We start from the raw sequence: 22,968 nt of genomic DNA on the forward strand, positions 1-22,968 counted from the left end.
AGGGAAAGAGGCGGAGACAGACAGACACAGAGCGGGGGTGGGGGGGGCGTGGAAACAGGCAGAGGAGGAAATGACACATCTCCAAGCCAGGGCCCCCTGGGGCCACGGAAGCTGAAGGGTCCTGGAGGGTGCACAGCCCTGCCAACACCTGGTGGCCTCCAGCAGGTCCATTTCCAGGATTTTCTGCAAGCCAGCGAGCGTGCCGGCACTGGGTTGCCGCAGCCCCGGGAGACTAACACCGGGCTGCCGTGTCACGGTACAACCCTGTGCGGGCGGGAACCACACTGAGAAATGCAGCCCTGTGCTTCCGTCACCACCCAGCGAAGGCAGACGTCCCCGGACCCATGCGGGCTGCTGATACTGTGATCGGTTCGTTTCTGGATGTCAAGGTGCAGGTTTGCCGACTCTTGGGCTCAGGTGCTCTGCGGTGAAAAACACGAAGAGTCCAATGTCTGTGCACATGAAGAGACCTTGAACACAGGTTATGGGTACACAGGGCTGAGTCTTCCGAGGGTTTATGTTTTAAGAGGGCTTCTTCCCTTCCTGCAGACTCAGGCTCCTGCTTTCAGTGTTCAGAACGTAAAGCTCTTCCTGAAGTCATGACTAGGACGGGGGCAGATCTGGATGTGTTCACATCCTCCTGTGGATGGAGACTTCTGATTCGCCCCAGGAGGTTTGCAGAGAAGGTAACACTGTGTTTTCTGAGTGCCTGGATCTGTATAATGTGCCAACAATGTGTTACCATCTCAAGGATGATGATGAAAGCCCGGGTAGCAGGTGATATCTAGGACTTAAGTACATTATGCACTTGAACTTGAACTTGAGGCTTGGTTTTTATCTTCAGTCATTGGACGTCTGCTTCCAGAAGAACGATCCCAGGAATTTGTGCCTCTCTTACTTTGACAACTTCCAGCCAATGGGAGGAAAAGTAAATGCAGGCCAGATGCTCCTTCCTGGGAGGAGGAGACCTGTCTCCCCATAACGCAGGACGTCTGGCAGCAACACTCAGAAGCTCGTTGTCCTGGGCCCAGAGGGGGAGGCTGCACGAGCTCCCCATCCGGCCACCAGGCCCTGAGTGGCTCCTGGGAAGCTGATTTCAAATTACAAAACCAGCACATAACGAATGAGATCACTCAGATACACGCAGGAGGCTCCTCAGAAACGAGTGTTTCCCTCGGGCCAAGATGAGTGAGTAAAGGACAGACAGACCTGGAAGGAACCTAACGAAGCGTTGTAACACGCCTCCTGAAGGGCACCCATGAGTGTGGTGCAGAACAGGGAGCGGGTGGGAGCGCCATCCTGACACGCGGGGCAACTGAACATAAGCAGCAGGAACAGCCCGTGCTGGCCACAGCCTCCCATCCGCCCCAGGCCGCTCGTGCCTCCCTCTGAGGACAGATAGTGTGACCCGCCCGTGAGCGTAGGAATCATGAACGAGCTCCCCTCGCCCGGCGCCTCCTGCCTGCACTCTGTCTGGCCTGTGGGTTTAGACCAACAGACGTTCTGTGAAATGACCATCTTTCCTTGCGCGCTGACCGATTTGCACGGTCGAGTCAGCGTTCCTGCGACAAACTCGACAGTCAGTCCCGACGGTGCCTCCCGCGTGTACCACTGGCACGAAGATTTCGTAAACACAAAGGCGCAGCCTCTCTAGGGTAGATTCAGGGACAGAAGCAGAGAGACAGAGAGCAGGGAGGGAGGGAGGGGGAAAACTGTCGATCCTGCAGGTTGCTTTGGGAACTTTTCTCCCAAGCAAGACTTAGGGAGGGAACCCTGAAACCCGGAGCCCCAAGGACACACAGTAATCAACTGCACATACATGAAACCAAATCTGCTTCACACAGAAGGGACTCTGACCCTGATGTGTGGGCTGCTTCCTCCACTCCCAGGACAGCAGGAGGTGAGCAGGCCGTCCACTCATAATGACACTGGGAAAGGTCCGTGCAATCTCAGTGGGGCGCTGTGATCCCCACGATGTGGGGGACTCCCCACAAACCAGCGCTGGCCCTCACCCCTTCCCCTGACAAAGGCAGGCCTCCAACGAGACGCTGTCGCTACCGAGAGCACAGGAAGGAACAGAACGGCGGGTGGGACAGCAAACCAGGTGCAAAAGCAGGACTGGGGCTGCTTCCTGAGTCAATGCAGATCTCACCCCATGTTTTCCACTGGCCACAGAGGTGATGTGGAAGATCGTGGCTGGACCTACAATCTCATTTCACGACGCACATGGTCGTTGATAGGGCCATTACAATTGGAAATCGACAATTTTCATACTGTGATTTATGGAGTCGTGATTTATAGCCTGAGCCACTTCCCTCCCCACACACTTCTCTGCTTCAGCACACACACCAACCAGCTGGGACCCGAGCTGCAGGAAGGTGGGTCAGGGCTGGGCAGTAGGGGGGCTGTCCAGCAGCCAGTGCCTTTTCTCTCTGCCTGCATCCGTGTGCAGAGCTGGAGGACCCACGCGTGGACGCCCTGCCAGGGCTGCAGCCGAGCCTCTCCAAGCAGGCATCTGTGTGCAAGCGGGGCACTTTCCACCGCAGAGAGGACACACAGGGAGCCAGGTGTGACATGGACATCCATGTATCCTGGGAGGCTCTCCCCACGTGCAGAGGGGTGGAGAAGCAGGATTGTGCACTCTCCCTCCCTGGTCCGGAGGAAGAGGGGCAAGGGAGGGAGGGTCCGAGAGCGGAGGGCAGGGGGAGGGGGGCGGGGGGACCCGGCCGGCATGCCTCTCTTTGCGGCTGGTCACTCCTGACCTTGGCCACTGCCTCCCTCTGCCCAGCAGGGCCACCTCATGGCCCACGGGCCAGACCGTCCCACTGCCCAGCTCTCCGTGTGGGTGGCTGCCGGAGGGAATTGCTTCAAGGAACGGGAACACGCTGACCTGGCTGGAATTAGCCCAGGACGCCTGGCACTGCCCATCCATGACCAGGAGATGGTCGCTGGGTGACTATGGTCAGGAGTCAGGCTGTTGCAGCATGCAGACTCGGACAGCAAGCCCCTGGGTGGTGGGCACACCGGTGGCCGCGGGAGGACCTGGATCTGTGGCTTTGCCGGTGGGAGCTGACGGGACGCTGCCCTCAGGAGGGCCTGGGGTGCTGGGCTGCCCCTGGACACAGGGCTCACTCCCTCACATCTGCTGCAGGCCCCCCAGGGCCAGCCGCACCCTTCGTGACAACCCGGCGGAGCCACCGGTGAGGACCCTTGGCCCCCTCCCACCCGGGTGCGTGGTGGGGTCTCCGTGGGGAGCGGCAAGCAGTGTGGGCCCGGAGGAGGGGTGCTCTGGTGGGGCTGGCTCTGGGAAGGGGTCGTGAGGAGGGGCAGTGGGACTGGGAACGGAATATCCCACAAGGCTGTCACCGAGGTGAACCGCAGGGCTGGGGCCTCCTCTGCCCAGCCGGGCCACGCCCACATTGCTGTGCACAGAGCCGCACCACAAAGTCCGCGGCTCCATGGCATGTCGGGGCCTTTCCTCCCGCCCACCGGCACCTCCCCAAGGTCACCTTCGAGGGCGGACGGAGCAACGCTACAGGATGGCGGGGGGAAAGCCAGCAAGGGCCCCCCAGCAGACTCAGGCCACAGGCAGGGCGGAGGCCAGGCAGAGGTCAGAGGCTGCTGCCCCGAGTAGGGACGCCGAGTGCCCCCTTCTCTCCAGTGCGCTAGGAACTGGGGCTACTGGGGCTGTGTCGTCCCGATGAAAACCAGTGTGCAAGCTGACACGGACAGACTGTGGAAGAAGGGCTGCACTGAAAATTCCGGGGGCCCCGTGCACGGGACTGGCCTTGGGGCAGTGCTCGGTATCCAGTGCAGTCCCAGGGACCCGCCGCCGTCATCCTGAAATCCTCCATAACTACTGAACACGGGGACGCGTGTTTTCATTTCAGAACAGGCCTCAAAACTTCGGAAACCGCTGCTGTTTCTGGGATCACATCACTTGATTCATTAGCCTATGCTCTTAGGTCTCTCTAGTTTGCGTTAGCTTTTTCAATCTCCTTAACCAAAACGATAGCCCTCAGGGCCTGTCTGGGACCGTAACAACTTCCAAGGTAAAAGTCCCAAGTTCCGTGTGAAAATGGGCAGCAGGGCAAATCCAAGCCTGATCTCCCAGCAGCCAGCCGCGGGGGCCCTGCCTGGGCCGGGCACCCTGACGCCTGGCTATGCGCTTTCTCTCTTGACAGGAGTGAGCCTTGCCGAGGCACGCCAGCCGGGGAAGTCTCCACACTTCAGCGTGAACTGGGTGATCGGCAACGCGGATGTGGAGGTTATCGACGGCACCACCGGGAAGAGGAGCTGCGGGGGCTCGTCGCGGCTCTGCAAGCACGTGTTCTCGGCGCGGTGGGCGAGGCTTTATGGAAAGGTACAGCTCCACTCTGGGGGAGGCCGGCCCAGCTGCCCTCGGCTCCCGATGGGCGGACACAGGGAGGGGCCCCCAGAAAGCCAACACTGGTCTGAGCAAGGGTGACACGCAACACAAAAACACTCCCGCTCTGTTTCCTTCCCCCACCCCGGCGCCCTGCAGACTCGCAATGCGGCCGCTGCGCCCAGGGCCCCGGCCAGCAGCCATGGACTCTGAGCCGTGGCCCTAGAAGTCTTGCAGACAGGGCGCTAGCTGCTGCATGTAGGGAAAGTTCAGAGAAAGCTCCTGATGTGGGTGTTACTCCCAGTTGAGGTACAAGGAAAGCGAGCGGCTTCCCCGGAAAGACGGGGAGCGAATGCCAGGCGGGAGGTCAAAGCTCTTCTCCTGACCCCAAAGCTGTGCATTTCTACTACAGTTCTGAGCTTTCTCCTCGATAAATAAAGATGGTTACTGCATTTCCAGATTTAAGCTGAGATATAGAATTCCACATGTTTCCAAAGCACAGAAGACTGTGGCAGAACCAAACAAACAAAAACAGAGGAATCAGGAAAACATAAACCCATAAAAGCAGCTGTGTGCTCGCTGCTCCCGTACGTCTTTATCAGCAACAACTCCAAACAGGAACGGGGTTGTTGGGGTCATGTGTCAACCAGAAGAACAGGACAGACACGCCGACCCTTAAGATCAACATTTCTTTCAACCCAGAGGACCCTGGACGTTGTGTGTGTCGCCCTTTGCGTGGGGCGACTTGTGCGGCTGCCACGAGCCGCCCACGGGACCTGGGTCTGTCCTGAGCACATGGCCTCGGCTGCCTCCCCGCCCACTCGGGCACCATCCACGCTTCCCTCATCTATACACTGCAGGGACCCGAGTCAGAACACCACCGATTCTGTCTTCCTAAACAAAAGGGCCCCTTGCACCTGCTCAGGGTGAGGCTGCCAGCACGTGGGCAGGGCCCACCAGGGGATTTGGGCCTCCTGCCCCTGCTCGCCGCACCCCTGGCCTCTCCACAGTGCGGTCTCTGCCTGCCCTGGTCTCGGGGCCTTGCCAGGTACTGGCCCAGAAACCCAACAGAGGAGCTGGTCAGTTCACCGGGTTCCTGACTGGTGGCAGGAGAACCCCAACTCCCCCATCTCCCGCCTGCCCGAGGCTGCTTTAGTGCCACAAACGTCCCCGCCACCCCACAACCCCACCCAACCTCAGCCCCAGATCCTCCCCCAAAAGGAAAACTCCGCACAGTGTATTTGTTTAATAGCAGGCAAGTTACACGTGTTTTGTTTGCTGAGCACTCACACTCCTTGCCGAGCAGCCCTGGTATGTCTCAGGGTTGCTGGATGGGGCTCACCCCTTCACTGGGTAAGACTGACACATAACTAACACTGGACAGACTTAGTGTGGGTCACGTGACATCCTGACGCATGCACACTGTGAAGGGACCGCCACAAGCAAGCTAGTTAGCGCACCCATCCGCCCAGTCACTGTGCACGGTGAGAACACTTAATTAAGGAAGCTCCTTTGGGGCAAGTTTCACGCGTGTTACTCTTTGCCACGTCGCTTTTCCGTTTCACGGTAAGAGAGAAGGGAAGGTGGCCGGGAGCCGTGTTTTGCATGGGGGCCCCAGCATTTCTGTCTGTCCAGCTCACTTGTCTTGTTCCTGCCCCACAGCTGAGCACGCGGATCCCGAGCCACGGAGACACGCCGTCCATGTACTGTGAGGCCAAGTGGGGGGCGAGCACCTACCAGTCTGTCAAACAGCAGCTATTCAAGGCGTTCCAGAAGGCCGGGCTGGGCACCTGGGTGAGGAAGCCGCCCGAGCAAGACCAGTTTCTACTGACTCTCTGAGCCACTGGACTCCCGTGCTCCCAGAGCAGGGCGAGCACCCGGACTGGGCAGGGCGTGCGTGCGGGTGCATGGGGCAGCAGGCGATGCTCACTGGCTCCCCGCACCCATTTCCCTTTGGTGTTCTGGAAGCACGCGCATGGTCAGTGTTCCGTGGGCAACTAGACTCAAAGTAGGAGCTGCTCCCACGTTGTCAGAACCCAGACGCCCCCCAGACCTGAAGGCACAGGCGCGGCCCAACGTCTCTCCCTGGTGTGTCCACGGGAAAGTTTCCGTTCAGGCTGAAGGGTCATCGGTGCGGTCTTGCCACGCGGTGCCTCGGGCGCCCCTCCCGCCTCCAGCGCCGCGTCCGGTTCTCAGTAGCACGATACTTCAGGAAAAGCCACAATGAAAAGAAAAGCCATGGGCTCCTCCCCAAAGAAGCCAACAGGACGCTCTACCAACCCCATTATTCACTTAAGTTTTTATTCCACCTCCTTTCAAAGCGGATCTGAGATGCGCAATATTGAAGAACCCCCTGAACTAGGACCAGAGAAATGAAGACCCTTTGCGCAGTGCGCCGGTGAGCTGAGACGTAGGACAAGGGGCTCCAGGACCGAGTGCTGCCAACCACTGCAAACTGCCGCACCCATCCCAGGCCCAGCGCAGGCTCCACGGCAGGTGCCCACGGCCACTGACCACGTCTGTGGCAGATGCATCCGAGGTTAGTGACCACCTGCACCTCCTCACCAGGTAACAAGGAAACAAGTCCCAGACCACGCCCTGTTTAGCTAAGTTTGCATCAGAGAGCAAGCCCAAAGAACATCCACAAATCCACAACAACCTCTCCTTGGCGCTGAGGAGCTACCAGATCTCCACTGCTTTAGGTTCCCTGGTCTCCATCTTGCATGATTGAAACAAATCACTCACAGCAGCTGCTGAGATGCAAGAGACCAGATTCTGTCCCCTTCAGAGCAGGTGTCAGACACCCAGACCATTTGGGATCCAGCCCCTGGCACCCTCTCTAAGAGGACGGTGGGGCCGTACGGCCGAGCGTGGGAGGGGCAGGCACCCTCTCACAAGCCTTCAGTCTGTCCTGGTACCTTGAACTGTGCATTCTGACCACCAAGAACTCATCTCTAACACCCATCATGCTACTGACGGGCCTCTAATTTCTCTTGCAAAAGATCCACATCTGAAACTCACTGGGCCACATGGCCACGCTTCGGAGAGCCCGCTCTGGGGTAAGGGCTTCCTGGTGAGACTTCCAGCCGCCAGCCGTGGGTGCACACCCTGACGAGAACACGGGACTGCACACAGCCCAAGACGCGGGAGCATAACATCGAGCCGCACACATTCAAGGAGAGATTGCGGGTATGATAAGGAGGCAAAAATGAGCCAACATGAGTTTTAGATATTTGCTGTGGGACAAGAAGTAGAGGTGTTACTATGGAAACCAACTATTCTTGGGACTTCCTATAGGGTCAGATTTCTCCACAGACACAAGGTCGGTTCCCACTGGAACTGCTCCCGTTCTGAGCCCCTGCTTCTGTCCCTGCACTCCAAACAATACCCCTTCCAGAGCGAGGAGACAGCATTAGCAGCAGCCGCCCCAGAACAGAGGCAGATGGGCCCATCCACACAAAGCACCGCAGGACCACCCGGACAACCGGACCGCAGGGACTTGGACCTACCCGATATCGGACACTCCCGTGATGCCTCAGCTGCAACTACTTGGTCACCGTTCATCTCGCCTGAGGCACTGGCCCTCCAGAAAAACCTAAACTCCACCAAAATATCTACTTCTGGAGAAAGTGTAGGGACTCGTCTGTTCAGTCAGCGGGGACATCCTGGAAGGAGAGGCGAAGGCTCGGTGCAGGAGCTTTGTCGCAAGAGGGCGTTTCCAAGGCAGCAGAAAGCGCATCTGAGAGGCTGAGCTTGGCGGGAGCTGCCTGTCCAGGAGCAGGGATGGAGAGGCACAAGGGACAGGGAAGGTGGCACGGCGGGGCCGGATCACCAACAGGAGGCCAGGTCACAGGGCTCAGATGTGGTACCTGCCGTGGCTGGGGGGACGGGTGGTGCCGGCCCAGAGACGAGGTCGCAGGGGAGCCTGAGGATCTACTCTGGGCTTCAAAGCCCAAAAGAGCACCCAACGCTGCTGGAGGCCAGGCCAACGCTGCTGGAGGCCAGGCCAACGCTGCTGGAGGCCAGGCCAACCCTGCATTTTCAGGGTGGTCTGAGACCTGGGAGGAGCCCACAGGAGAACTCATAGGAGAGCGCAGCTCGGCATGTGACCGTGGGGCCACCTCCTGGCGCCCGAAGGCAACAGAGGCAAGACCCACAGAGCCGAGGCAGGGGCCTGCTGGTGCCTGTCCGCACATGGGTCAGATGCGGTGGCTCTGAGTCCTTAGTCTTCCCATGTCCTGTGCCGTGTCTGCACGTCAACCCAGCCCCGCTACTCAAGTCGAGATCAGGTCGACTCCACCGGTACCTGCCTCGAAGCACACACTGCCTTCCCTGAGGGGAGGTCAGCCGTGCACGGCCTCCCGCCTGGCTCTGGCCACAAGGTCAGTGTCCGCAAGCCCTTCCACAGCACGCAGCCCGAGGGGGAAGGTCACCGGCCGTGGAGCTCCACCTGCCCGTGCCTAGCACGCGGTTCCACTGCAAGGGACTGGAGCCAGGGCTTCTTTGGTTTTGGTTTCTGCCCAGGAAAGGATTTGCAGGTCTCTAACTATTGTTCCTTTTTATACCTGTGGGTCTCTTCAAGTCTGTATATACCTTCACGTCACTACTGATTTTGTGAGTCTTGCTGTTCCTTGGAAACGTCAAGTTGAGTTTCTCCCACATAATTTCTCATATAATTTCCTTTTCACAGGAAGCTGTTCTTATCAATAAAGTTAAATGGTTGTTTTGAGGGTTCTGGGTTTTTTTTGGTATAGCGTTTACCACGTCTGGAGAGCCATAAACAGTAAATACATGGTATATCGATGCCCAGAATAGAATAGAGTATTTTGATGAAATGCTATTTTTAGATTATAAATTTCAAGATGTGTCTATAGTATCTTGTTTTAAAAAATTTAAAAAGACATTTGAAACTTAGACATTTTTAATTTAGGGAAACTTCTACAACCATTTTTTAAGCCATTCTAATGAAATCATCTAATTGGCCCAAAACACAATAAATATTCCTTCCTAATAAAGACCAAAGGGAAGTCAGGACTACCACCTCTGTTGACAGAAGTTTCCGCTAACACTCAGCAGCCTTTGCTGGCTCATCCAGCACCTTCCCTGGTGGGGGTTGCGGAGCCGTAACCCCCGGGGTCAGGAAGGGCCACTGCCCGACACACTTGCAAAGGCTGTCCCAGCTTCAAGTTCTTGCGGAGCTCATGGACAGAGTGAAAGATTTAAAGCTCTGTGTTTCAGGAAAGGCGTACAATACCACCATCCAGCGGCACTTAGTGGGGACAAGCCGGAGGGTCTGGGGTCCCGCTGGGGTTCCGCGCCCTCCCAGGCACAGGGCCTCCTGTGTGGGAGTGGGGCCAGAGCTGGGGCGCGCTTGCCGCTGTCCACGGTCCTGCCCAAAGAGCTGTGTTGGCCATGCAGGGAGTTTGTGGGCTCCTGTCAAACGTCTCCCACAGATTCTGAGTCAGATAAAGGGTTGGGGGGGATGAAGAAGCAGAGACAGATGCAAAACATGCAGGTTGTTGGAGAGGTGGCCTGGAGCAGGGGGGCACCTCTCAGTTCTGGGAACCAGGAGATAGACACGCGACCCATCGCCACCATTTTTTACCTCCCAACAGGGCTGCCTCTGGTTTTCCCCGTCATCTTCCTCTCCTTCCCCTTCCTCTTCCCTGTTTGAGTGCCTGTTTCTCCCTGCCCTACACCTGTGATTCCCCAGTGCAGTCGAGAATCAGTCTCAGGACTGTGTACCCCTGAGCTCTGCCGCGCTGACCTCGAGGGTTCTTGTGACTTCCGGGCCAGGGGGATTTACCGGAGTCCTTTTTTGGACCCCTGGAACATGTCCATTAGTCTGAGCTCCCAACAAAGGGACACTGATGGCCAGGTCTCCAGAAAGTCAGAACAAACAACAGCACTCCCGCAGGGGACTGCAGACAGTGTCAGCCCCTGGAGAAAGAAATACCTTATTTCCCAGCTCATCGTTGCAAAATCAGACTTGCAGGGATGATAAAGATACAATGATCGGGATTCCACGGCCTCGTTTCACGCCGGCACTGGATTTCTACCACTCTGCAGGATATGCATCAATAAAAAACAAACAAAAAACACACTTTCCCAGCAGTGCCCAGTTAGTTTTCAACTAATTTTCAGCATTTTTTAAGCAAATGAACTTAATATATAGTAATTCTTAAGCAAAGGTATGTACATAAAAAGCATGAATGAATGGCAATATTGGATGTACATTTGTAATATTTGTAAAAAAATCCAAAACCTTAAAGTATTAATTTACATGTTAATTTCCCTCTAAGTTCTGTAAATCGCACTTCAGTGGTATCTGATAAGTGAATGTTTCTGTTAAGTGAATAAAAACATGGAGTAAAATTGTGCTTCCCTGGCTTGTTGGGCATCTTTCATCAAGCAGGGCTCTGGGGGTTCTCTGAATGCCACGTGGAGGTGTAGGGAGAGTTCCCAGAGGGCGCGCCCACTGCAAAGAAATGTCATGTCCACTCCAAAATTTTCTTCCTCCTACGATTACATGCATCAGCAGGCTCAGCAGGGTGAATAGCTACCCTTATGGCTCTCACGTCAACCAATAACCTGACTGTGGAGGGTGGGGACAACTGTCAGCCCCTGCCTCTGGGAGCCGCTAGCGGATCCACGGACTCAGAGGGTGACGGTGCTTTGAAAGGTTAATGCACTACAAATATTGAAGGTGTTCTGAGTCCCCCTCCCAAATTTGCCCTAGCATGTGAAATATAGGCATGGCTGACAGTCTCCTTGTGGAATACTAAGCCGGATGGATTCGGACCTAAAACATCATTCAGGCTGTTTACGGCCTCGGCCCTACAGGAATCTGCATGGGCTCAACATTGCAGAGCCCACCTGAGCATTCTGTCCCTTTCAAGGGCTGCCCATTTCACCTGCCCCACCAGGCGTGGAGCAGAACTGCCAGTATGCTGGACACAGCACCGGCAGGCTACAGTCCAAGTGACCCCAACAACACTGCCTGTTTGAAAGTGTTCCTCTCATCCACCTGCTTTTGGGCCAGGGCGCGGGGGCGTCTTACATCCTGTTCAGTCTGCCCTTACTTCCCACGAACCACAGGGAGGTTCCACTTCAGGGAGGACACAGCAGACCTCAGGTCTGCAGACCCCCAGGGCTGTTCCGACACATTCCCTCACCCTTGGGTTAGGGCAGAGGAGTCTTGCAGTAAGTTACCCCCAACAGAGACGAGAGTTGGGGCCATAGTTACCAGGAAGGAAGACAGCAGGCCTGAGCATAAGGAAGATTCAAGACAAGTCACAAATGCATGAGCGTAACGTGTCCCACACGTTCTGAGTTTGGGAGTCTGGATGTCTGGTGGCAGGGACCATTCACTGGTCTTGGCGTGTCCATTCCACCTGCCAGTACCCAATGCTCTCAGCCAGTACCCAATGCTCACTCTCGCTCCTGGAGGACACCCTCCTGCCAGAGAATGGCCACTTGCCTTGGAAATCAATCGTCTGGTCCTTGGTAATCTCCTCGAACCTGATGGTCCTGTGAGTCTACCCAAATCATTTTCCAAGCCATCCAACTTCCAGCTGCCCTAGCCTGATGGCAGCTCTCTTCTGTGGCCATTTTTCTTTCTTGGTAAGAATTTCTTTTATAAAACATGAAGTTTATGATATATTGTCTCAGGAAACACTAAGTGCGTGTTTCCCAAGGAAAGTAACTAGAGGCTATTCTGATTCTTAAAATGTGACGGGTATGCATGACGTCTGAGGAGCAAAGGGACTGGACAAGCACTATGATCCTTCACACCTGTGTCCACGCCAGAGTGACTCACGTAGGTTCCTTCAGCTGGGGTTAATTTGGTGACAGAAATGCACTCTCCCAAGTGAGTTTCATCCACAGAGATGGAGGGTGAACAGGACAGGAGAACAAGAGGGGCCTTGATGAAGGCCTACCCCATCCAATAGCCTCTCCGATTTGGAATTGGCTGCACGAGCCTGGGGCACAACTTGCCGGGGCTGTAGGTCCTCCACGGGCTCAGGTACAGCTGTGCTACAGAGCGTTTTGAACCACCGTGCATGCTCACCTTGCAGAATGACATGAATCAGCTCTTCAGACCCGGATTGGTGGGGGGGGACCAGAATGGAGCACGGAGACTCCTTCAAGCCAGAGGACTGGACTTCTCACCCTTGCACCTGTGGGGTCCAGCCACCGCAGCCTGAGGTCCCTGCTCTGCTCAGCCTTTGACAAAGCAGGCCTCGTTACTTTCAGTTTGGGTCACCCGAAATGGCTCATTTTAAGATAAATGGCAATGTACCCCCCAATATCAAATAACAGCTGGTGGCGAGGACAGCAGGTCAGCCGAACCAGCCAGGAGGGGTGGAGGCAGAGAGGGGCGGTGGCTCTGGTGGTTCACAGTGTGGGCCTCTCCCCACCTCCCCAAGTGTGCTGACCACTTGCACACTTGGATATGTGCACACTTGGATGAGGAAGACATCCATTATCTTTTAGACACCAAATGCAGCCCCCCAGGAGACCAAACCCCCAGAATTCATGTGCTCTAATAATGCTCAGCTGCTTTACACCCTCACGCACTGGACATTCCTGTGTCTCTGCTCATGCTGTTCTTCGCACCATTTCAGGTGGAGTTCTCCGAAAAACAGCCAGTACGATGTGTGCATACAGAGAGAGGCTCACTGTAAGGAACTGGCTCAGGAGATTTTAAGAGGAGAGCCCCATGCACAAGCTTCAGGCAGCGAACCTGAGATCCACCTGGTGTGGAGAGAACCTACAGACTAGTGAGTGAAGACAAAGGCTCACCTGGTTGGTCAGGGGAAGGGTTGGAAGTTCAAAACTGGGACAAACAGGTCTGGGAGAAAGACAAGTGGGTGGGCTTCTGAGGTGGACACTAAGTGACTCTCCTGACCAGTGCCAGCTGGACAGCGTCCACTGCAGTGGACGACACAGCCGGGGAATTTCAGCCAACCGCTGCCCGCCAGCACCGCAGGGCCCACACAGTCAGCTCATGGGACATCACGATCCTGCTTCCCGGAGGAGGGCAACCATCCATCCTGAGAGGAACTAATCCATAGTCTGGATGTGGGTTTGTCTTTCCTGCCCGTGGTGCCTTAGCCAAACCCCACCCAGGCACGCAGAGTGACCTCACGGGATGGGCCACCTCAGGCCAAGGGCCCCATGTGACGCCAGCCCCACCACAGACAGACAGACAGACGGACAGGGTGGCTAGATGGAGTCTTGCAGACGCAGCTGAGGCACAGGGCGGGGCACTATCATCCAAGAGGTAGTGGACCCTCGAAGCCAGCAGCCACTGCATGGGGGTGTCCCCACCCGGCAGAAGACATGCTTCTGGAGCCAAGCAGGGCAGGGGTGGACCTGCTCCCCACAGTCCCATTAGACTCTCCGAGATTTGTGCTTCTCAAGCTGCAACTCAGGGGGACGCCCAGCGGGGGGACGCGGATCTTACAGCGGCTGCGGCTGCCCGGTCTACCCGTGAGCCAGCAGGAAATGGAGTGATCGCACTGGTGAGGGAAATGGACCCTGACCATCATGAGGGCTGCAACAGGCCCAGGACAGAGTGTGTGTGGCCCTGGGGGGTGACACCATGCCTCGTGCGGCCATAATGGACACGCCCAGCAACCATAGCTTCATAAGAGCACAGTGAGTAGGGGCTCGGGCCCCACAGGATGAGCTCCAGGTCCCTCCACCAGGCGGTCCTCCCGGTGTCCATGGTGGGTCCCCATCTGTGGGCACCACAGCGCAGGCAGAGCCGACCAAGGCAGCTGCAGTGATGAGGGCAGAGAGAAGCCATGAGTACCCGTGATGAGTATCACGGCCAGCAGGAGCCGCAGGGCGCAGTCCCCTGAGGACCCCCAGAAGCTGTGACTATGAGAAGCCGTGCCCATGCAGAGTGGATTTGTGTGCGAGCTGGCGGCCCTGGGCCTGGTGGTGGGACCATCTGGGGCACCTCCCGGTGGGCGGGCACCTGCACACCCCGCCGCAGACGGAAGAGGCGGCAGAAATTTGTGAGCGTTCATCTGACACACCAAGGAGTCCCGACCGTGGGGTACGGGGAGACTCTGAAGGGGCCGCATTTCCCAAACAGGTGCTCGGAAGCGGGAGCCAAAGAATAAAGCGCATCACAGTCGAGGAGACGGTTCAGTTCCGGGGCAGGGCGACCTCCCACCACCTCTGCTGTGACTGCAATCTGCTGTTTGCATCTCCTTCTCCCCACAAAGATCCAGAGGGTCCCTTGTTTCTGGCTTGAGTCTCACCCTTGCCCCACCAGCCTCAAAGCTGGAGTCTGGGGATTTCTGCCTCTCAAGAAGGACCGTGCTTGCATTTCAAAGAGAAAAGCGCTCACTAGGAGAACAAGGCTGCATTGTGGGGGCAGGCCCATGGTAAGCTCCTCCCCACCAGGCCAGCCACGAAGGGAGGAGAACTCCCCGGCCAGCCCCGGACGTGGACACAGCTGCTTTCTCCCAGGGAGTGGGGGCTGTTGCCACACAGACCTGCCTTCACTGTGCAGCCCCGGGCAGGTGACCTTAACGCGCCAACCCTTCATCTGCTACTAACAGGCTGACCAAGCCTAAATGGAGGGGCTGCTGGGAGGACTGAGGGGGGAGGAAAGGAGAAGGGATATGATACAATGACCACAGTTAGTATCAGAGGCAGGCGTGGCTCCCTTTTGTCATTCGACCTGGAGTCACCCTCTTCTCAACACACTGGGGTTCAGCTGGGCACAGAGAGAAGCAGTCAGAGGGGGCACCGCAGGGACCCCCCACCTCCCAGGCTCTACAATAGTCTGTCTGGAGCCTTGCTGTGGACAAGGCACCATGCTCAGTCCTGAGACATAGTAAAAAATATGTGGATCCCCGGTCCCAAGGAGGTGACAGATTCGGTGGTGGAACAGAACAGCATAAAGGTCCAAGTTATGATAACACTAAAGCCAAAGATTCTGTGAGAACAGAACCCATCTTGAGCAGCTGTCCTGCACCTGCTGGGTAAGCCCACACCAGCGGCTGCACCAGCCCCTGCCCGCCAGGCAGCTCAGCAGAGGGCACTTTCCCACCTTCTGAGGAGTGCAAAATGGCCCTCTTCGCTGCCATCAGAGAATTTTTCGTGAGCTCTGGGGTAGAGAGCCGTGCCAGGAGGGCAATGAAATAGAGGCTTCCTACCGGCCTGGAGCCCATAATGGTCAGCAGTCAAGGCTGCAGGCTTCAGCAATAAATACGGCATTTCTCATGACTCACGGCAGTTAAATCCAAAACAAGTGCTGTCAGAATCCCCAGTGAATGCCTTCTAGGTGCTTCCGGAGATGCAAGAGACAGAAAGTCCTGCACATGCAAGGAACTCAAGACCTGCGTTGTGGCAAATACAGTCTCGCCCTTCGAGAAATCTAGTCAAATCAGGAAAACAAAGCAGCTGCTCTGTTCTTTCTCCCAATTCTGGGTCTACAGTTTATTAGCTAAGTCATATCCTCCAAACTCAACACCTCAGTGTTAAGCACCACGCCCAATAGTCATACAGCCATGTCCCCAGTGCCTCGATCCGGACACTTGATCACCCAGAAGGAAATGCTGTACCACCAGCTCCGGCCGGCTCCTGGATGACTTCTCACGTCTACTCATCTGCCTACCCCCCACCCCGCCACGCCGTGTAAACGCGACCATACACCGTGTGGCCCTTTATGTCCGCCCACTCTCACTTAGCATAACGTTGTCAAGGTTCATCCATGTTGTAGCTTCATTCCTTATTTCTCAGTAATATTCCACTGGATGGAATATTTTGTTATCCATCCATCAGTTGATGGACACTCGGGTTGTTTCCACTTTGTTACAATTATGAGTAATGCAGCTATAAACATTCATGTACAGGTGTTTCTCCGGACAGAGTTTTTAAATTCTCTTGGTATAGGGCGCCTGGGTGGCTCAGTGGTTAAGCGTCTGCCTTCGGCTCAGGTCATGATCCCAGCGTCCTGGGATTGAGCCCTGCATCAGGCTCCCTGCTCCGCAGGAAGCCTGCTTCTCCCTCTCCCACTCCCCCTGCTTGTGTTCCCTCTCTCGCTGTGTTTCTCTCTCTGTCAAATAAATGGATAAAATCTTTAAAAAAAAAAAAAAAATTCTCTTGGTATAGTATATACCTAGCAGTGGAATTGCTAGGTCAGCCAATAATCCATATTTAACATTTTGAGAAACTCTAAACCGTTTTCCAAAGTGGGTGCATCTCTTTACACTCCCACCAGCGATGCATGAGCATCCCAGTTTCCTCTACATCCTCACCAATACGGTGTTACTTTTGATAGAACAGCAGCTGTCTTTGCTATTACAGCCACCTAGTGGGTGTCAGGTGCGATCTCATTGCCGGTCGAGTTGTATTTCCCTAATCACTAATGATGGTGAGCTTTTCATATGCCGATTGGTCATTAGTATGTCTCCTTTTGAAAAATATCTATCAGATCCCTTGCCCACTCTGAATTTGGGTTACTTGCCTTTTTATTGTTGAGTTACAAGATTTCTTTGTATATTTTGGATACAAGTCCCTTCTCAGATAAATTTCAAAAATGTTTTAAAAGTTTTTCCCCCTCCCACTCTGTACACTGTTGTTTCACTTTCTTGATATCCTTTGAAGCACAAGCGTTTAACTGTGATGAAACCCAATTTATCTGTTTTTCCCTTTTGTTGTTTATGCTATTGCTTTCATGTCTAAGAAAGTGAGATTCCTGTCTAACCCAAAGCCAACAAGATTTAAACCCGTGTTTCCTTCTAAGGGTTGTATAGTTTAAGCTCTTACATTTAGGTAACTGATCTGCTTTGGGTTAATTTTTACATATGGAGTGAGGTAGGGGTGCAGCTTCGCTCCTTGGCATGTGGGAATCCAGGTGGCCTATCACTTGCTGAAGAGTGCTCATCCTCATTGAATGGTCTTGGTGCCCTTCCACAAACCAGCTGACCACAAATGAAAGGAACTGTTTATGAGCTCTTGTAGTTCTCTTGTGGGTTCCTCAGGACTTTCTACATACAAGATCACATCTGTATATAGAGACCATCTTATTTCTTCCTTTCCAAGATTTATGTCTTCCACTTACTTTTCTTGCTTAATTTATTGGCTAGAACCTTCAGTACAGTGTTGGAAAGAGTGGTGAGAACAGTGTCTTGTTCTAAATCTTAGGGAGAAAGATTTCAGTCTTTGACTATGGAGTGTGAGGTTAGCTGCAAGTTGTTCATAGATGCCCCTTATTGGGTTGAGAAAGTTGCCTTCCACTCCTAGTTTGCTGAATGTCTTTATCATGAAAGAGTGCTGGATTTTGCCCATTGTTTTCCCTGCATCTACTGAGAGCACCATTTGAGTTACTGTCTAGCGTCCTTTCATTTCAGCCTGAATGACCGACGTGTTTCTTGCAAGGCAGGTCTGCTGGTGACAAGTTCTCAGTCTTTGTTTATCTGGGGCTATCTAACATTCTCCTTCATTCCAGAAGGATAGTTGGCCTTTCATGTCTGGCTTCTTGGCTGACCTCTTCTTCCAGCACTTTGAACATGTCACCCTGATGCCCTCTGACCTCCACAGTTTCCAATCAGAAGTCAGCTATTAGTATTATTGAGGATCTCTTGGACGGGATGAAGCATTTCTCTCTTGCTATGCTCAAGATTCTTTGTCTTCGTTTTTTGACAGTTTAATTAAGATGTGTCTAGGTACAGATCTCTTTACGTTTATTCTCCTTAGAGTTCATTGAGACTAATGTTTTTTGTGAAATTTGGCAAGTTTGGTCATTATTTTTTCAAATATTCTTTCTGCCCCTGTCTTTCCCCTCTCCTGTGGGACTTCCATTATAGGTATGTTGGTCACTTGATGGTCTCTGAAGCTGTTTATGTTACTTCATTTTTCTTTCTTTCTATTCCTCAGATGGGATCATCTCAATTGACCTATCTTCAAACTCAATGATTATTTATTCTGCCAATTCAAATCTGTTGTTAAGTCCTTTGTGTAGGTTAAGTCCTTTGGGACGAAGAAGAAGGATAACGCCTTCTTCTTCCCAAAGATGTCCACATCCTAATCCCAGGAACCCGTGTTTCCTTAAAGAGCAAAGAGACTTTGCATATGCGATTAAATTAAGGATCTTGAGATGGAGAGATTATGCTGGATTATCTGAATCTGCCCCAGTGCAGTCACAGGGTTCTTACAAAAGAATCAGAGGATCAGAGTGGGTAATAGAACATGTCAAGACAATGCAAGAGACACACTCAGACCTACAGACATTCCCTAAAATCCTGTTATGTGTGAGGGCAAATCATCTTCCTAAAAATTAAAAGCCATGGGGTGCCTGGGTGGCTCAGTTGGTTAAGCGTCCACTCTGGATTTCAGCTCAGGTCATGATCTCAGGGTCCTGGGATCGAGCCCCATGTTGGATTCTGTACTCACTGGGGAGTCTGCTTGAGATTCTCTCTCTCCCTCTGCCTCTCCCCCCACTTGCTCGCTCTCTCTCTAAAACAATAAATAAATCTTTAAAAAGAGAAAATGCCTTGAACAAGTGAGATCCCCAGCATTTGCAGAGGGGTTCCGTGAGCATGTTGGGGCATGTCTTTCATGCTCTGCCAGGCACTGTATAACTCTGTCTTAGCCATCACCTTCCACCTGTGCAGAGCCTCAAGGTCAGCCAGAAGTGAAAGACCAGGACCGACTCTGGTCTTCCCTGGGCATGGAGTTGTGCACAGTCCTGTGGGTGTATGTGAGCTTTCCCAAAGCCCTCTGTGGACATCCGTGTCCCCAGCCTTTCAAGCTTTTTGGTCAGCTTCTTATTTGCCCTGTTACTGTCACCTCAGGCAACTGTGATGTTAAACAACTGCTGATTTTTTTTTTCAACAACTGGCCCAGGGAAAAAGGCTGTTGACAGTGAGAAGCTGTGAGTGGGGGTTCCCAGGGAGGTACCACATTTGACAACTGTCAGATGGCAATGCTCTGGGGATGGGACCTTGGAGAGCTCCAAACCCGCTCTGCCCCATCCAGTGGCTGCCTGGCTGCAGCGTTTTGTGCTACCGTCATGTGAGGCCGCCACAGAGCTGGGGGATGGGGTAGCTCCAGGTGAACTACCATCAAACTGTTTTCACCAAGAGTCAAGATTCAGGCACTTTTCCTTGAACTGTTGCAGTCTTTGGCTATTTTCCAGAGTTCTGAAAGGGCTGATTTTGACCATCATTCTCATTGCTTTCATGGAGGAGCAGGTCCACTCCAAACATGCCTGCTTCCAAGGCCACCTGCTTCCAAGGCCAGTGCTCTAGTTGCACGGAGACGAGGCAGAAGGAAAAGTCTGAGCTCAACTTCTGTTCCAGAAGTTTCACTGCACATCATTAAACATCTGAGTGAACCCCTTGGTTCCCCCATGAAGCTTCCCAATCTTTGTTACCTGCTCCAAAGATCGATTTTTCTTATAGATGAAGAGGCTCTGTCCCCTGTTGAGCATTTTTTGATGAACAGAGATAACTTTTCCTGTCCATTTAGCCATAATAGCTCCAGAACATCTCCGAGCTTGAAAATGGTTAATGGAAAGCCATGTGCAATATGTCACTAAAAATGATTCACTAGAAATATAGTCCTTCAAGAGCCCAAATATATTAAGCATCAGAACTATGTGTGATGACCTTATAGGACACTAAGCAATGAAATCTCAAGAAAAAGAAGCAAAATGCATAAGGAGTTAAAAATAAGAAACAAAACTGTCATTATTTACAGATGATAAAATTTTGTATAGAGAAAGCTCAAGATAATTTACACATAAATTATCAGAATTAAAAGAAGTGTAAGACATAAATAAATGTAGAGAGGGGTTACATTTTGTTTACTTCTATTCATGTGACATTCTGGAAAAGGCAAAATTATCAGGACAGAAAACAGAGCAGGGACTGCCAGAGGATGGAGGGGTGGTGGCTGCCTGCCAAGGGGGTACACATGGGAATTTTTCGGGTGATGGGATTGTTCTGTATGGCCCTGGGGTGGTGGGTACATGACTATGCTTTTGCCAAAATCATAAAGAGTGAACTTTCACATGCAAATGTAAAATAAAATCCTAGAATGGAATATGACAAATAAATCTAAGTAATCTACAAATGAATGAATTACAAGTATAGCCCATAACTTCACTCTGGAGAATAGGTTTAAAAAGTAGAGTCTGACCAAAGTAATTCTGTTATTGTGACCAGAAACTAACGACAAGAAGAACTGTACATAAACACTGAACTCGAGTCTGTACATTTGTTTGTCACAAGGGTGTGAGCTACCAATTCTGAGTATTTTCTACTTCTGTCCTAGAGATGAACAGATAAAGAAACGATGGACATGGGAGCCAGGTTTCTCAATGTCAAGGAGAAGGTGCAAATAAGCCAGGGGCAGTTAGAATATACCCTTTCATGGGGCGCTGGGTGGCGCAGTCGGTTGGGTGTACGACCCTTGACTTCAGCTCAGGACGTGATCTCAGGGTCCTGGGATCGAGCCCCACGTCAGGCTCTACGTTCAGCACGGGGTCTGCTTGAGATTCTCTCCCTCTGCCCCTACCATTTGTGCTCTCTCTCTCTCCCTCCCTCTCTAAAATAAAGAAATAAATTTTTGAAAAAAAAAGAATACACCCTCTCATGAGACGCATGAGTGTTAAGTTCATGGTTCATTATAGGGATAGGTGATAGAGAGACAGCTAAATGATGACAGAGAAACGTGACACAGACGCATGTTCACACATGCGAGTCCACACACCTTTCCTCACTCCATCAGCTGAGTGGGCCCAGAAGAAATGACACCCCAGGGGCACCTGGGTGGCTCAGTCGTTAAGTGTCTGCCTTCAGCTCAGGTCATGATCCCAGGGTCCTGGGATCGAGCCCCACATCGGGCTCCCTACTCTGCGGGAAGCCTACTTCTCACTCTCCCACTCCCCCTGCTTGTGTTCCCTCTCTCGCTGTCTCTCTCTGTCAAATAATATCTTAAAAAAAAAAAAAAAAGAAATGACACCCCAGTAGCAACAAGTACACCAAATGCTGGGGCCATGGTTTCTAAATATCCTCCTCCAATGAAAGGAGGATGGTCTCTCTCCATGATTCTTTGGAGACCTGACAGATTCTAGGGTTGGGGCAGAGAAAGATGATCCAAGAACATCTTTTTGTAACAGAGGGAAAGAAAATGTATAACAAAAAGAAACCCATCATGATGGGGTTATGTCACAGGGACCAAAAAGTCAACTTGAAACGGCCCCGAATGGAAAGCGAATAATGTAGTACTGGATCCTAACCCCAAGTATAATATACATATCCATGAGTCATACTAGTATAATGGCTGAATAAATGAAGGGTGGAGAGGAGAAGAGATGGAGAGCTCTTACAAAAGATTTGCAGGAGCGTAAGGAGACACTCCTCATCCCAACCTGACCGTGGGTGAGACTTAGTGACTCACAGCAAGGAACAGACTATGGAAGGGAAAACTGGTCCCCTCACAGTGGAGAGAGTGGGCTAGTGCCACATTCACCAAGCGCTACCTTCACCAGGGAAAAGTCACACTGCTTTGACATACCCCTGATATCATGCAATGAGAATGTGGTATTCTTTCCCAAAACCCACACCTCAAACACAAGGAAGACGTCAGGCAACCTGAGATTGATGGACATTATACAAGATACAAGACTGACACTCTTCAAAACCATGAAGACCATAAAAAAAAAACAAAGACTGAAGACTGAGGAGACCATGCAGCCACGTGCAACGGGGGATCCCGGATGGGCCCTCGGACAGAGAAAACCACAGTGGGAAAGCCCGCAAGACCCGAGTAAAGTCTGCAGTTTACTCACACTGCTGTGTCTTGGTTCATCTTGTAGCATGGACAAATGTGCTACAATCGTGTAAGATGTACACACTCAAGGAATCCAGGTGAGGAGTACACAGTAACTCTTTTTACTACATTTTCAACTGTTCTATGAACCTGAAATTATTCCACAACAAGCAATATATGAAAAAGAAATTCAGATTCCAGCAAATCTTTAAACTCAAGAGCAACACACACATACACACACACACAGAACCAACTGCATTTCCTTTAATGAACAACAAATAGTTAAAAAATAAACTTTTAACCACTCCCCCTGCTTGTGTTCCCTCTCTCGCTGTGTCTCTCTCTGTCAAATAAATAAATAAAATTTTTTAAAAATAAATAAATAAATAAACTTGAAACACCATTTACAAAACCATTACAATTATGAAGTACCTGGTAATAACTAACCACAGATGTTTAAAACCTTTATGGAGAACATTATAAAACTTTACTGAGAATTATTAAAAAGACCCGAACACATGAGGTGTCATCCCATGTTCACACACTGGAACATACGTTATCTTAAAATACCAATTCTTGGCGTGCCTGGGTGGCTCAGTCGGTTAAGCGTCTGCCTTCGGCTCGGGTCATGATCCCAGGGCCCAGGGATCGAGCCCCGCATCGGGCTCCCTGCTCCGCGGGAAGCCTGCTTCTCCCTCTCCCTCTGCCCCTGCTTGTGTTCCCTCTCTCACTGTGTCTCTCTCTGTCAAGTAAATAAATAAAATATTTTTAAAAATGAATAAATAAAATAAAATACC

At 52.5% G+C, this 22,968-nt stretch overlaps 1 protein-coding gene across 1 annotated transcript in view; it reads left to right on the forward strand.

The window, feature by feature from the left end:
• The window catches only part of ADARB2 (adenosine deaminase RNA specific B2 (inactive)), a 139,649-nt gene extending 133,444 nt beyond the window's left edge, over positions 1-6,205 (forward strand). The window contains exons 9-10 of the mRNA XM_035022452.1: positions 4,185-4,363; positions 6,029-6,205. Coding sequence (XP_034878343.1) covers positions 4,185-4,363; positions 6,029-6,205 — 356 coding nt within the window. The remainder of the gene's footprint in view (positions 1-4,184; positions 4,364-6,028) is intronic.
• Positions 6,206-22,968: the final 16,763 nt, after the last annotated feature.

Source organism: Mirounga leonina, unplaced genomic scaffold (assembly GCF_011800145.1).
Source record: "Mirounga leonina isolate KUSES-001 unplaced genomic scaffold, KU_Mleo_1.0 Mir_175, whole genome shotgun sequence".
Taxonomy (NCBI): domain Eukaryota; kingdom Metazoa; phylum Chordata; class Mammalia; order Carnivora; family Phocidae; genus Mirounga; species Mirounga leonina.